Source organism: Hevea brasiliensis, chromosome 18 (genome assembly GCF_030052815.1).
Source record: "Hevea brasiliensis isolate MT/VB/25A 57/8 chromosome 18, ASM3005281v1, whole genome shotgun sequence".
Lineage (NCBI taxonomy): Eukaryota > Viridiplantae > Streptophyta > Magnoliopsida > Malpighiales > Euphorbiaceae > Hevea > Hevea brasiliensis.
In genome coordinates, this window is record NC_079510.1 from 40,122,271 (window position 1) to 40,138,036 (window position 15,766).

General features: G+C 26.0%; 1 protein-coding gene across 2 annotated transcripts; it reads right to left on the minus strand.

Annotated features, from left to right (window-relative positions):
• Nucleotides 1-576: 576 nt before the first annotated feature.
• On the minus strand, nt 577-1,572 carry LOC110652542 (glycine-rich RNA-binding protein). 2 transcript variants are annotated; one of them, XM_021808148.2, is made up of 2 exons: nt 1,259-1,572; nt 577-1,125 (listed from the first exon to the last, which is right to left on the minus strand). In XM_021808148.2, the coding sequence occupies exons 1-2, from the start codon at nt 1,439-1,441 to the stop codon at nt 751-753; spliced, it is 558 nt and encodes a 185-aa protein (XP_021663840.2). In that variant the 5' UTR covers nt 1,442-1,572; the 3' UTR covers nt 577-750. The 2 variants fall into 2 exon arrangements, with proteins under 2 accessions (XP_021663840.2, XP_021663841.2); XM_021808149.2 differs by having other exon boundaries at nt 1,392-1,569.
• Between the last annotated feature and the right edge of the window lie 14,194 nt (nt 1,573-15,766).

Below are 15,766 nucleotides of genomic sequence, written 5' to 3' on the forward strand. Positions count from 1 at the left end.
ATATATTTTTTAAAATATAAAAATTAAATAGATAATTTTATTAAAATATATAAATTAAATAATAATTAAAAAAATTAGAGGTTGAAACTTGAGTACCTGCAAGCGAATGAGGCTAGCAAAAGCTTAAGCCGATTAGTTAGGAGACATAGTCGGAGGCCCAAATGTCCGCAGAATATAGCTCTCGTCGTAAATAGAAGACAAACTCTAATACAGCGCGTCATATAATTAGATGACACTGATTATCTCCTATCTTCTCCTTTATCCGAACTTGAAACCAACTTGCACAAACCTCACCCCTTATTTGCTAAGATTTATAATACCTTAAATCGGTAAAAATTTAGATTTCGTCTTCATAAATTTTTTAAAAGACCGCGAATCTAAAGACTTCAAATTTATTTTACATTATTTATATTCATTTCTAATTTAATTATATAATCTAATTAATAATTTTTTTTTACCAGAATCTAATTAATAATTTATTATTAATGAAATACATTTCAAAAATGTCTTAATCCTAGAAAATTATCCGAAAATATCTGAAAACAAAACAATAACGGTGACGAAACACAATCAACAAGGCACGAAGGTAAAATTATTCATAGCACGACACAAGTATTCATCGATCAAAAATGATCTACATCTTTATCCAAGGGAAGATACCATCACTAAAGACCAGCTAACCGAGCATCCTCGGGAATCATAAACCCAACAAATCACAGCAAACACATCACAGAATATTAACGCTACACCCTAATTCCTCCAGTTTCCGTCAGAGGCACCACCACCCCTAGAGTAACGAGATCCCCCATCACCGTATCCACGGTCACGGCCACCACCATAACCACCTCCACCATAACCACCTCCACCATATCCACCTCCACCACGGTTGTAACCACCTCCGTAACCACCTTCACGGCGTCCACCACCTCCGTAGCCACCGCCACCACGATTGTACCCACCGTTGCCACCTCCACTTCCGCGGGACTGAGCTTCATTCACAGTAATATTACGGCCATCCAGATTCTGACCGTTCATTCCTTCAATAGCATCCCTCATCGATTTCTCATTGTTGAAAGTCACAAATCCAAAACCACGAGATCTACCAGTCTCCCGATCATTGATAATCTAAACACACAACCAAAAAATCCAATCAGATCTAAGCCCACACGGAAATCCAAAACAACTGATAATTAAAAAAAAAAAAAAAAAGACAATGAAAAACGATCGATCTTCGCCCCAAGGATGAAGATGAACGTACCGGTTTGAGATTAGTAACATAAAAGAAGAGTAACACAGAGAGATTATAGTAACACAAACAGATCACAGATCTTGGATCGACAAAGCCAAAAGGGGTAGGGTCAGATCCGATCTCTGCAACAATGCAAACAGACCTTCGATTCGAGAACGTCGCCAAAGGGACTAAAGGCCTCCTGCAAGGCATGATCGTTGGTGTCCCATGCAAGGCCGCCGACGAAGCACCGGTACTCGATCTCCGCTGATGCCATTAGTGTAGAAAAAAGAAACCTCGATTAGAGAGAGGAGAAAATCATAGAACAAAACCCGGCTAAACCATGGTTTTATAGAAGGAGGAGGAGTTAACTATGGTTAATCGATCTGACTGGGGCTTAAATTGAAGGCGGTGAATGTGGAAGAATGTTTGGTTACAGCGGTAAACTTAACCCCTTCTTTTCGGTTCAATAGGTTTGGTTATCCAGAACAAGGATTAGGGGAATAGGGAAAGGGACCCGTGAGTTGTTAGTATATTCGAATAAAATCCAAAAAGCAAGTTGCGAGTGATTATGGAATGGTAAACCACGGTAAACAAAAGCGGTGACTGGGGTCAAGTGGGGTCCACAATCATGCTGGTATGGGCAGGTTCAGTGGATAGAGAAGAAATTTGCAGATATTTTTATGGTCTTTGAAAATATCTTGATAGGCGGAAGTACAATTTTATCCCTTTTAATTTACAGAATTCCTAATTTGCCCAAACTAATTAGGTTTTTTCATTTTCATATTATATAATCAAGCAAAGATAGATATTTAATATATGCACTTATATTTCACTAGCTATTTTTAAAATGTGCATTACATATTTTGTATACTATTGTATCTATTATAATTTAATATTATTATATATAATTTTTTAATAATTTTATATGATATATTATAATATATTAATTATCATTATAATAATATAATAATTTTTTATTTTTATGATATATATATATTGTATATATATTTATTATTTTAAAATTAAATTAATAATAATAAAAATATATCAATAAAAATAAGAAATTATTTTGATAAAATTTATTATGAAAATTTATTATTATAATATAATTTTTAAAATTATAAGTGTTTTATAATTATATAAGTTTAATTATTTATTATTTATTAACTCATATATTTTCGTGTTAAATTTTTTTAATAATAAAACGTATAAATTTATTAAAATTAATTAATTTTTAATATTATTTAATTTTTAATAAATATATATAATTAACGAAAAAAAATTTAAAATTTTTTTAACATCATTTAAAAATTTATACATATAATAATAAAATAATTTAATTTAGTATAATTTTATATAATATTAAATTTTTAATTATTTTTATTTAATTATTTAATTTTATTTAATAAAGTTATATACTGCACTCATATTAATAAATATTAATATTATTAATTTTTATTTGATATATATTTAAAAAAAAATTTTAAAAATAAAATTAATAAATATATTAATATAAATAAATTATTTGCAAACAATAAACTAATCATTAAAATTTTCTTTTTATATAAAATATAGAAAATCAATACTAATAAAATAAAAAATAATGACGTTGATATATTATTATTTTTAATTGAAATGATTATATTAAAAAATATATAAATAATTATTCAAAAAATTTTTCCAAATTAACTTATAATATATTTTTAAATTAAACTTTTTTATAATTATTTTTTATAAAAGAAAATGTTAAATTTCAATAAAAAAATTATTAAATTTAAATAAATATAAAAAACATAATAAATAATATGATGCTTATATTCACATCACAATTATACTATTTTTAAATTATAATATCAATTTAATTTTATATTTAAATATAAATTTATTTAATTGAAATTACAATTTTATATCCAAAGTATAATTCATAATTTTTTTCATATATATTCATTATTTGCCATGTTAAAGTAAGATTATATTGTTAAAAAATTAAAAAATCATTATAATTTTTTTATATGTATACATATTAGTATTTTTTAAACTTTTAATAATGCATTATTTTAAAATAATGTTAATTATATAATTAAACTCATACCTAACATATTATGTTAATTATTAAATTTTTAAATAATATATTTGTCAATTTAATTTTTTTCTCATATATATATATATATATATATATATATATATATATATATATATATATAATAACAGAAAAATATTACAAAAAAATATATATTTGTTGATTTATAAACAAAACATCTAATTAGTACGTAATATATAATAAAATTATATGAATATATATAATTACATATTATTTAAAAATTTTCTATGAATATAATTACATATTATATATATTCATATAATTTTATTATATATTACGTACTAATTAGATATTTTGTTTATAAATCAACAAATATGTATTTTTTTGTAATATTTTTCTGTTATTATATATATATATATATAGTATTTACATAGGATTTATAAATTTAATTTTAATCAGAATTAACTTATATATTAATATAATAATTAAGAATTTAAAAAATATATCTATAATTAAAAAAATATATATTTATTTTATATGAAATATTTTTTAAATGAACTCATAAGAAATTAAATTAAAAGAAAATTTCAAAAATATTAGTAAAAGAATTTATATGTTTGGTTAGTCAAAATTAATTTATTTTCTTGTTCATTTAGGTAAATTCAAATGTAATTATATTAAAATATTTTTATATAAATAATTATAAGATAAAAATATAAATATATTAGGATTCATTAAAAAAATAATTTATATAAATAAAATACCTTATTATTTTTTAAATAATATAAATCATGAGGGTGTTTTTATAAAATTTTATTTTAAATTATATTATAATAAAAATTTAATTGAGTAGAATTTAAATATTAATAGGATTAAGAATTTTAAATTTATATAAATTCTAAAATTATATAGATAATTAAATTTTAAGTCTTAAAAATTTTAAATTTATATAAATTGTAAAATTAAAGTAAATAATAAAAAAGATAATCATGAATATTATAAATAATGAAGAGTAATTTTGACAAAATCAATGTTTCTCCTCCCTTCATACATTTATATATTATATAGATTAAAGTAAAAAAAAAAAAAAAGAAATGTTTTAATTTTCATATCAGGTTCAAATTTATTTTCTAATTACATTAGATTTATAAATTTTAAATTTTTATATTCATATAATAAAAATCTAAATTGAAACTAAGCCCTTAGTTTGAAATTGTAAAAATAAAGGAAAAAGGAAAATTAGGAAAAAATTTATAAATATTTTCCTTCCTTATTATTTTGGAAAGAAGGTTTAATATAATCGTAATTTTTGTTATCAAGGTTCCTTTTTTTAATTATTTTCTGTTAATAAAAAATAAATTTAACTTTTCTTAAACATTTTTAGTAAAATGAATGTTATTGCTATAACTTGATTCTTATATAAAAATAAATTTACACAATTATTATAAAATTTATTTAAAATTACATAATTTATATAATTAAAATTATGAATATAATAACTCCAAATAAATTTGATAATAAATATTTAATTTAATAACTGTTGAGCTAATTTTTATATGAGACTGAAGATTATTATTATCTTAATATAACTCGGAGTTTAGTTACTTTATTTCAAAAATTTTATAATTTAATTCTTAAATTTTGTAAAATTGTTGAGTTTAAATTCGGTTAAAATTAATTTTTACAAATTATTTTCTATTGAAAATATCTAAAATTTTCTTTTAAACAGTATGCTATATGGAAATTTAAAATTTTAATATATTTTTTTAAATCATAATATTAATTTTGACCTTTTACTCTTATAGAGTTGTGTTGTGGGCCCCAAAGCATCAACTATAGAGTACATTTATGAAAAAAAAGGTGAAATAAATTATGAGGTTTAATTAACTTCAAAAATAAGTTTTAGATTAAATAAATTTTAACATTTTCTAATTAATGTCAAATAAATTTACATCTAATACATTATTTTTTTTTAATTTTAAATATTAAAAATTATTTATTAGTTTTAATTAAAATAATATTAAAAAATTATTTTAAAATTATTATTTTAATATTTTATTATTTAAAAATAAAGAAAATAATATTTATTATAATAAAAAATAATATTTTTATAAAAAATAATATTAAATGTTAAATTATTGATTTTAATTAAAAATATTAATTTAAATTTTAATTTAAAATTTATTTAACCTTTCACTGAAAATATAGAGGTTTATTTGAATTTTTTTTTTTTTAGATTTATAGTGGTGGTTTGTCAAATAATGGACCTTTATGCACAGTTGTGGGCTAAATAAGGGCCTAGAAACAATTAAATGAATTATTGAATGCTAAATTCTGTATCTGGAAGAACTTAGGCCCAAGCAACAATGTTCTTAATAAAATGGGCCATATTGACTTAGTGGCCTATGGATACAACAATGCTTCATCCAACATAAGGGATGATGAATCAGATTCTATAAACATAATAAGGGTACATTTAATACATGAATGATATAAAAAATAAAAATATATATATTTTATCAAAAATTATGTTGAATCCTATTAATTGGGTATAAAAAAAAATGTCCTTGAATGTGATAATAATTGGGTTATGCTTGATTAATTTTTTTCACATTCATATGGGAAAAGAAGTAAGTTATTAAATTAATAATTTAGTGATGTTTCATAGAGCATAAATTTAAAAATTGAAATACTAATAATTAATTTTTCAAATTTAAAAATTTTCAATATATTAAATGATAATAATAAAAAGTAACCATACTTCTATGTTAATTATCTCAATTTTTTTTTTTAACATTATGGAGGAGAATTATTAATGAGATTCAAAATATTGTCCCACTTTTTGCTATTCTTATTTTTATCATTAAGCTATAATTTTCTTGTATAGACTTAATTCAGTAAACACTAAAGATACAATATATATGATTGAATTAACTTATTAAATATATAAATTTCACATATTTATATATTATATTTGTAATAAATTAAATCTAGATAATAATATAAAAATTTTTTTGCCTACACTAGGATGTTTATAGACCCAATTATTAAAAAATTACCATCATATATTTATATATGAAACTTACCATGATTTTAACTAAAATAACATTGGTTGGTTATACATTCATATGGGTAATGCTTACCTCAAAATTAATATAGTCATTAAATTTAATTTGTCTGTTTGAAATTTCAACGACTAAATTATTTTATTGAGCATAGCAATGATAATACTGGATCTTTAAGAAAAAATCTCGGGATATTAGCTTAATATACGAGATTCACGTAGATAGCTACAATGGCTATCTAACATTTAGTTTATAAATATAAGAAATAGTCATTAATTAGGTATACTTATACTGTCTAATTTACTACTGAAAATTATCTTGCTATTTTTCTATTATCAAATCATATCACCAACTTGAATATTGAAGTAACTGGTCAATAGGACATCTATCTAACTGTTCTCTATACTTGGCATGCCAATTTAACATCTAGAGTTCATGGCAGCATTAGAATGTATTAGCTTAGTAATATTAGAATTATTTTCAAAATTATAAAGCCTCAAATTCGAGACTTAATTAAAATCAATTAAGAAAACCATAATTGATTTTAGATTTTGAGTTCCAATATTTACCATAATTGATTTAACAATTCTTTTGTATTGCTTAAGTGCTTGAGGAAGGTTTGAAAATTTCTGTTCGCAGCTTTTAATATGGTTGTTGTTGTGATGTTGAAGAGACATGGGACATAAACAAAGATCCACAAGTCCCTGTCTACACAGCTTTTACTAACACATTTCTCATTTTTTATATATTCTATTTTACTTTTATTTTTATATATTCTAATAAAAATAGGTGTATCACATTTATAAAATTATTTTTATTATGATTGAGTGATATTATAGATTAATTTTTGTATAATATATTAATTATATTTTTGTTATTTAATAAAGATAGGATATGTTCACTTAAAAATTATACATTTTTGCAATAATAATATTTATGGTATACATAATTCGACTAAGTACCAAAATTATAAGATTGTTAATTCACTATTTCAAATTGGTATCAATAATTATTAACGCAATGATTAATTTTTTTTCCTTATCATGCATTTTTATTATTTATTTTAGTACTGGGAAAATTTCATATTTCTAAAACTCTGTCTGTTTCATAGAAAATATTTTTCTAAAAAATATTTTTTAGTATTTGAAGTATTTAGGAAAATGAATCAATAAAAATTATTATCTCAGTCAAAGAAAAATGACATTTTATTTTCAAAAGGATAAGTTATTTTTCATTTTTTAGATTTTGATAATTTTATTGAAATGTAAAAACACCTATATATACATGATATAAACACATAACAATAATTTAACATGATAACTAAATAATGAAAAATATTTTCATAAATTAAAAAAAAAATATATTTTTTATGAAAAATATTTTTTATATTCAAATTATTTTCAGTGAAATAAATAGAGTCTAAATTGAATTTCTCCCTAAACTTCAATAAAAAGCTGTATATATTGTGCGATGAACAACTGAATATTATCTTATTATAAAAAAAAAAATATACTCGATTTATAATGAATAGAATACACATACTGAGATTCACATGTGTGCCCAGTTTAATTCAGTTGAACAAATTTATAAGTGAAAATCAACTTTTCAATAAGATTAAAGATATATTCTAACTAAGATTAATTAGAAAATTCACAAATAAACAAAATACCCCATTTATTGTTTGATCCCAAAATTTGAAAAAAAAAATGAAGAATAGACTAATTTAGCATTTGTGATTAATCTTCATTATGAAGGCTTAATTGAAGTTTTAAGACTATGGTTACTATTATATTTTTTTCCTTCATTTTGTGATGGATTTCATATCTAATTACCTTGTGAGGGTGGTGCATGCCAGTAATAAGCCAAAAGACACATTGATTTTCCTTAGATGAATAAAACAAGATAGCTTTTAAACTTTCTATATATATTGTTGTACCTCACCAAATTATTTGGCCATTTGATTTGCTCATGAATGACAATAGGCTATATGTGCTTGTTTCATTCTTGATTACAAATCCTAAAATAATAGTAACTTGGACCATGCTATACCATATGTATCCAAGTTTCTAATGGCTTTGCAACCAAGTTGCAAGAGAATAAGCAGAGAACCAATGTATGCCGAGTACAAAAATTTTGTCCCACTGTTAATTACTTCATCACATTTATAGTAAAAACTTGCTTAAGTAGGATGAATTTACCTACAATTAAGTAAATTAATATATATATATATATATATATATATATATATATATATATATATATATATATTAATTTAATAAAAGAATTTTATTTTTAATAATTTAAAATTATTAAAAAATAGATAATTATTAGTATTTGAATCACTGACTTTATACATTAAGAAATAAATATTTTGTCATAAATTATTAATCTAATAATTATTTTTATCAAACACTTATATTTTAAATTACTATGTAAATAACTAACCAGTAACGATTTATTTCAAAAAATAAAAGTTATTAATAATTAATAATTATTAATAATTACTAAAATAATTAATATTGAAAAATGAACCCTGAATGATATATTATACCTTAAAAAAGATAGAGGGAAAAAGTCTACACAGGACAAATAATAATATAAACAATGTGAATATTAGAATTTTGGTATCTATTGACGGTGAAATTTGAATTCCAAAGTTTATTTTTTGCATTAAATAAATACAAGACTTTGGCTAACCTAAAAATTTGGAATATATATTTATATGTATAGTCAGAAAATTGAGTTAATGGGTAAAAAATTTTATTTTGATCGATTCAAAGAAATATTATTCATGTGTATATATATTCTGCTAACTAAAGTTGCCATACACTTTCGATTGGATAGGACGGGCTTAGTCATTCAATTTGGGCTTAGTTAGCAAAGTCAATTTAAGCCCGCGTACTCAATTTTTTTTTTAATTATTATTATTATAAATTAAGCATTTGTTGGATTTATTTATTGAATATAATCGATATTTTATGGCTAATAATTAGTAATTAATTATAATTATTATATCATAAACATTTGATAAAATATTATTAGTATTATGTAAGGGTAGATAATATATTTTTTTTTTACTATTTAAATAGATATATAATTATTAATTTATTATATAATATATTAAAATATAATTATTTTTAAGTATATATAAAAATGACAATGAAAATTATAATATTTGTTTATATTGTATATTTATTACAATTTTAAATAATTTATTGATATAATAAACTATTTTAAACACACAAAAATTTTATAATTAATAAATTATTTTAAAAATAAAATAAACTAAATTAAAAATAAAATCAAATAAATTATAAGTCGAGAAGAAACAACTCTAAAAATAAAGTTGTTATAAATTGCAGTAGATAATTATATCTTATCAACTATTAACTATATTCAGAGTTTTACCAAATATTTTGATTCACATATTCAGGTGTTTATCAATTATCTGCTGAATTCAAAAAATGAACCAAACACTCAAGAAACATTAATTTTGCAATTTTTTTTAGCCTTAGGTTTTTGGGCATAGATGGGCAATATTATTATAAAAAAAGGATTTATAATTCAATTAAAAAATGGATCAATTGACCTTGCATATAGGGCTGAGCAGAATTCGGTTCAAACTAAAAAACCGAACCGAACTGAGTCAATTCGGTTCAATCGGTTCGGTTTTAAAATTTAATTGGTTCGGTTTTAATTTATAAAAATTTCAGTTATTTCGGTTCGGTTCGATTTTAAAGAGAAAAAAATCGGTTAAACCGAACCGAACCGAATAGTGATTTATATAGTCAAATCGAACTGAATCGATTTTTGAATTAATTTATTTTTATGGAAAATTTATTAATTATATTTAATTATATATATATATATATTAATTGTTTAATTTCATTGATTAATGGTTATTAGGTTCGAATCAAAGTTAAAATTAGATCAAATAACTTGAAAATCAAGTCTAAATTAAAAAATCAATAAAAAATCAAACCGATTGGTTTAAACCGAACTGAACGGAAATAAAACGGTTCGGTTCGATTTTTATAATTTAATTCGGTTCGGTTCGGTTTGAACTGATTGCTCACCCCTACCTGCATACCACTACTATCTGTGACTGAGAGAGGTGGGAGTAGGGCTGCGCAGAATTCGGTTCAAATTGAATAATCGAATCGAATCGATTCAATCAGTTCGATTTTAATATTCAATCGGTTCGGTTTCATTTTACATTATAAAAATTTCAGTTATTTTAGTTCGGTTTTGAAGAGAAAAAAATCGATTAAACCAAATCGAACCAAATAGTAATTTATATATTCAAATCGAACTAAATCGAATCGAATCAATTTTTGAATTAATTTATTTTTATGAAAAATTTATGAATTATATTTAATTATTATTATATATATATATATTAATTGTTTAATTTCATTGATTAATGGTTATTAGGTTCAAACCAAAGTCAAAATTACACCAAATAACTTGAAAATCAAGCCTAAATTAAAAAATAATCAAAAATCAAAATCGATCGGTTTAAACCGAACCGAACTGAAAAAGAATTGTTTGGTTCAATTTAATTTTTCACCCACTTCGATTTGGTTCGATTTCTAAACTTTAAAATTCGATTTTTATAATTAATTCAGTTCGGTTGGATTCAATTCGATTCGAACCGAATGCATACCCCTAGGTGGGAGAGTAGGAGGAGGGAGAAAAATGTAACAACCCAAAAATTTAAAAATAATAATAATAATAATAAAGTAATAATTAATAAATTAATTAAAGTTAATTTAGTAAATGAGAATAAAATAATTAAATTTTCCTAGACTATATTTATTTTTATCATTTCTAGAATTTTATTAAATTTTATCATAATAAAAAATTATTTTTGACCTAATTGTAAACCCCTAAAAAGTTGAGGGACTAATAATGTAATTAAAAGATAAAAAAAAACTCAGAAATTGAAAAATGCAGCAGACCCCCCCCCCCCTCAACTCTCCTTCTCTTTCTCCTCGACTCTCCTCCTCCCTCCCATTTTCTTCTTTCCGGCAAGGGATCGGCTACTGGTGACCACCCTAGAGGCTTCAGCATGATCAGGCGACCACCAGGGACGGGAAACGGCGACGGAAGATGGCTGCGGCGATGAGAACCGAAGAGAGAGAGAGAGCGACAGCGAGGACCATCCAAAGCCATTTCCGGCCATCTCCGACGACGGGAAGACAAGGGACGCCGGCAGCAAGCTTCTGGCAGCACTGGGTTCCTCGTCCGACTAAGACTCGCCGGTTTTAATGGAGTTTTCCGGCAAGAAACGAAGAGAGAGAAAGAGGAGAGAGACTTTTCTGGAGATCCGACCGTCGGATCGAAAATCCGAGGCCACCAATGGACTTAGGACGACAAGATCTTCGAGATAGGACTGGTCCCGCTCCAATCGGACACCATTTGAAAAAGGCGAAAATCGAACGATCCAGATCGCTTAGTGAGATTTTTGAACTTTTTTTATTCCCAAAGTTTAAAAATAATTTTATAATAATTATTAACAGAATTTGGACTTAATTTAGGTGCAATCGGATCGAGGATAGCTCACCGACGCCAAGACCGCATTTTTAGTCAGATCCAGCTGCCTGGCAGCCCGTCTCAGAACATGGTCGATATTACAGTCAATCCTAGCATTTTCAGACGTTCTGGACGCATTTCAGGTGTCAGAATTGGCATAAGTAAACCTGAACTCCAAGTTGCTCATTTTCAGCTAATATCGATTTAGAATAAAATTCATAAAATATTCGTGGATAATCGAAAAATTATAATTCCTTTTGCAATAGCCTTATAATATTATTAAGGACCGCAAAGCAAAATTTTAGAATTTTTAGAGCTCGTTTGGATAGTTTTTGCAAAAGAGCTAATTATAGGGGCTAAATTATAATTTTTTTGAATTGTGATTGTTAACTGTTTGGGGTGGGCCCAGGAGGGGCCTTGTGATATGATTGAGTTGTGATTGTGTGATTGGCAGATGTAGAAGTGTATTTTGAAGTCTTTTGCATATTGGGTAGGTCCTAGGTATAGGGGAAACTCTGCTGGATTTTCGGCATGAATTAGGTTGTCTGTTGCCTCTTTAGAGTTTTATTTTGACTTAGTACTAATAAATTATAATTTAATTATTAGGTGATCAATGTCAGCTATTTTCTTGCATCCAGCAGCTACAATAATCATCAGTGTACTGTGAGTAAAATATTAATTTTAATTGTAATTTCGATATTATTATATGTTCAAGTATGCCCATGCATCACTTATAAAAATGTATCTATGTAGTTAAATACTAAGCACGTTTTATATTGCATTCATAATTGTTAAAGTACCATGGATATTGTTGTGGTAATTTGGAGCAGTGTGCATGAGTTAGCGTGCGTGTGATGTGGTGTTGGCTATGGACAAGATGGGTAGATACGGCTTGAGATCTTCTCTAGGACCCAATCCTTCGTGGTAGACACGGCTTGAGTTCTTCACTGGGACCTCGATTTGGTTTATTAAGTGAAAGTCTGAGCTTGAGTTCTTCGCTGGCACAGTTTGGATTAAGAGAGCATGGGACAACATTAGTGAAAATAGTGATGGAGGTATGGAATCTAGTAATGTGATACTCATAGCATGATGTAGTTAAGGTAGTGCCAGGGGTAAGATTCTTTTAACTTGTTAACAGCATCAAGAATATTAGGCGAGGGATACAATAATAATGAGCAAAAACTAGAAGGTGTGAGATGGTATTGCAGACTATCTAATTAGGCAGAGAAGAAGAAGTTAGTAAGTAGTAAGTTGAATAAAAGTCAATCTAAGGGATCAAATAGGTATGATGAGAGGAAAGAATTATAGATAATGACACATAGGCTTTAGGTTAGACTTTTGAGATAGTGAGAAGGTAATTTGAGGTTCGTTATGAATGTCAGGCAAACGTCTTTAGTGTGATCAACAGAATCACTTTGCAGTGAAGTAATAACGACATAAAAATAGTAAGGGTAAAACGAAAAGTGACAAGTATGGGTGGTAATAAATCACTAGAAAGTTCAAGGATCAAATTAATAACCATAGATAAGGGTGAAATTTATGTTGGAAGAATCTATTAGTAAGAGAAATCTTTCAGGATTCAACCAAAGTTAAGGGCACAATATCAACGATGATAGATATGAATCATTGGTTGAGTATAAGTAAAGTTAATAAATTATAAAATATTATGTCAATAAGGACAATGGTACGGTAAAGGATTCATGCAGATGATACCTTATAGGTAGAGCACAATTGTACTAGGAGATTATGAAATTTAGAGAGAAAGACCAAGAAACATAGGTGAAACTTTATAATATGACGATCGGGCATAGTTGAATATAAGAGGATATTTTTCTTTCTTTTCAAGTTTAGCTTGTGCTTTTGGTTCTAGAGGGTTATATAAGGAACAAAGACTGAATCAAGGAGACCTAGTTATTTGAGAGTTTGGTAGGCATCAATTCATACACAATTTCCTGACATGAGAATAACAGTAAGTGCATGCCTAGTGTTAAGTATGAAAGAACGATCAGAGTAATAACAGGAGTTAAATCGAGCTAGTTACTGGGGCTTACAACCCTTTTGAACTATAAGCTGGAGGAAGTGCTAATTGCTAATGAGTTACAGTGAATGGAATTGTTGCTAATGGGAAAAGTTGAGGCTGAAGTTTGGAAAGCTATGGGCAGTATATGTGATTATATTAAGGAGAATAAACATGTGAAGTATCTTGTTTGGAATTAAGGCATGGCACACATTTCCTACAGCCGTGTTAGTTCAGATGGAACTTATAGTTTTTGGGGCTCCTATCCATCCAGGATGAACAATTTCCTAGTAAGGCTGGTAGGGAATGATAATGTTCTGATAGGTAAGTTGGAAAAGGGGATACAAGGAGAATTTTCTATAGTTAATTACGAGTGTCACATAAGGTGAAGAATGTGCTTGTAGGAGTAAATCTTAAGGTTAAAATTCTCGAAGTAATGGAACTAGTAATCAAGATAAGACTAAGAAATAAAAAGAAAGTTAAAGTTGATGATGTGATGGACATCTTTGAAGGAAAAAGATGTAAGAGTGAGATAGGACTAAGATTAAGGAATAAGTACAGCATGTTGAAAAGATATCAACGATAGCAGAAATAGGAAAAGGAAGTAGATAAGATCCAAAGGACAGGAAGAAAGCATGGTAGAGCTAGTTATAATGATGAGGATAAGAAGGAATAGGTATGCTAGAAACACACGAAGAGATGTTTGAAACAAGTTATTATGAGATGATAGATTAAAAGAGTATTAGAGCCTCGATCTGAGTGCCAATGTATCAGAAGTAGGCCACATACTAAGAAGCTTTAGAAAGAAGTCTAGATATTTTCATTCCAGAGAAGGAGTGGGAAACGATAAAGTTGCATTAACTGAGTTGTCAGGGAATACAAATACATTTGTCTTATAAGAGAAGAGACCCAGTTCACTTTTCAATATTGATAAGTGGTGTAGGGTACGCTTGACACTTGGATGGAGCTCTACATAACTAGTTACCTAAGATGGACAGAGGCTGGTCTAAGTACCTTAGTAATGACACAAAAGAGATTAAAAATTTGAAGTATCATGGGAGTGAGAAGATCTATAGGTATTGACCACTGAGATCATAAGAAGAGTGAAGATCTCGAACAAGATGCCTAGATTAAGTGCTACAGGAAAGCTACTCATAGGATACCTTAGGATAAGGAACATAAGTCATGTTTTGGGGAAACAAATATTATTGAAATAAAGGAATGAGAACTGAAGTCACCAAGAGACACGTTAGGGCGTAATAAAAGTGAGGTAAGCGCCAAAGTTGATTAAAGTTATCAGATATCAAGTCGAGAGTAGTGGAGGTATAGTGAATACTTGAGATGTCAGAAAAATGGTCAATGAATAGCTAAGAGATAAGAGCATCTCTAAAAAAAGATAAGAGCATCTCTAGAAAGAGATGATGACAAATAGGACACTATAGTAGAATCAGAGAACAGTAGAATATCATCTATAATATACAAAGAGCTTGAAGAATAAATGTTTTACCGATCTCTGCATAGCCAGAGGAGTAAAGATTGCACTTGTTCTAATAATTTTCTTTTCCTTATCTCTTGTTTATTTGAAAATTCAAGGACGAATTTTTTCTTAAGGGGGGAAGAATGTAACAACCAAAAAATTTAATAATAATAATAATAATAAAGTAATAATTAATAAATTAATTAAAGTTAATTTAGTAAATGAGAATAAAATAATTAAATTTTCCTAGACTATATTTATTTTTATCATTTCTAGAATTTTATTAAATTTTAACATAATAAAAAATTATTTTGGACCTAATTGTAAACTCCTAAAAAGTTGAGGGACTAATAATGTAATTAAAAGATTAAAAAAAAACCCAAAAATTGAAAAACGCAGC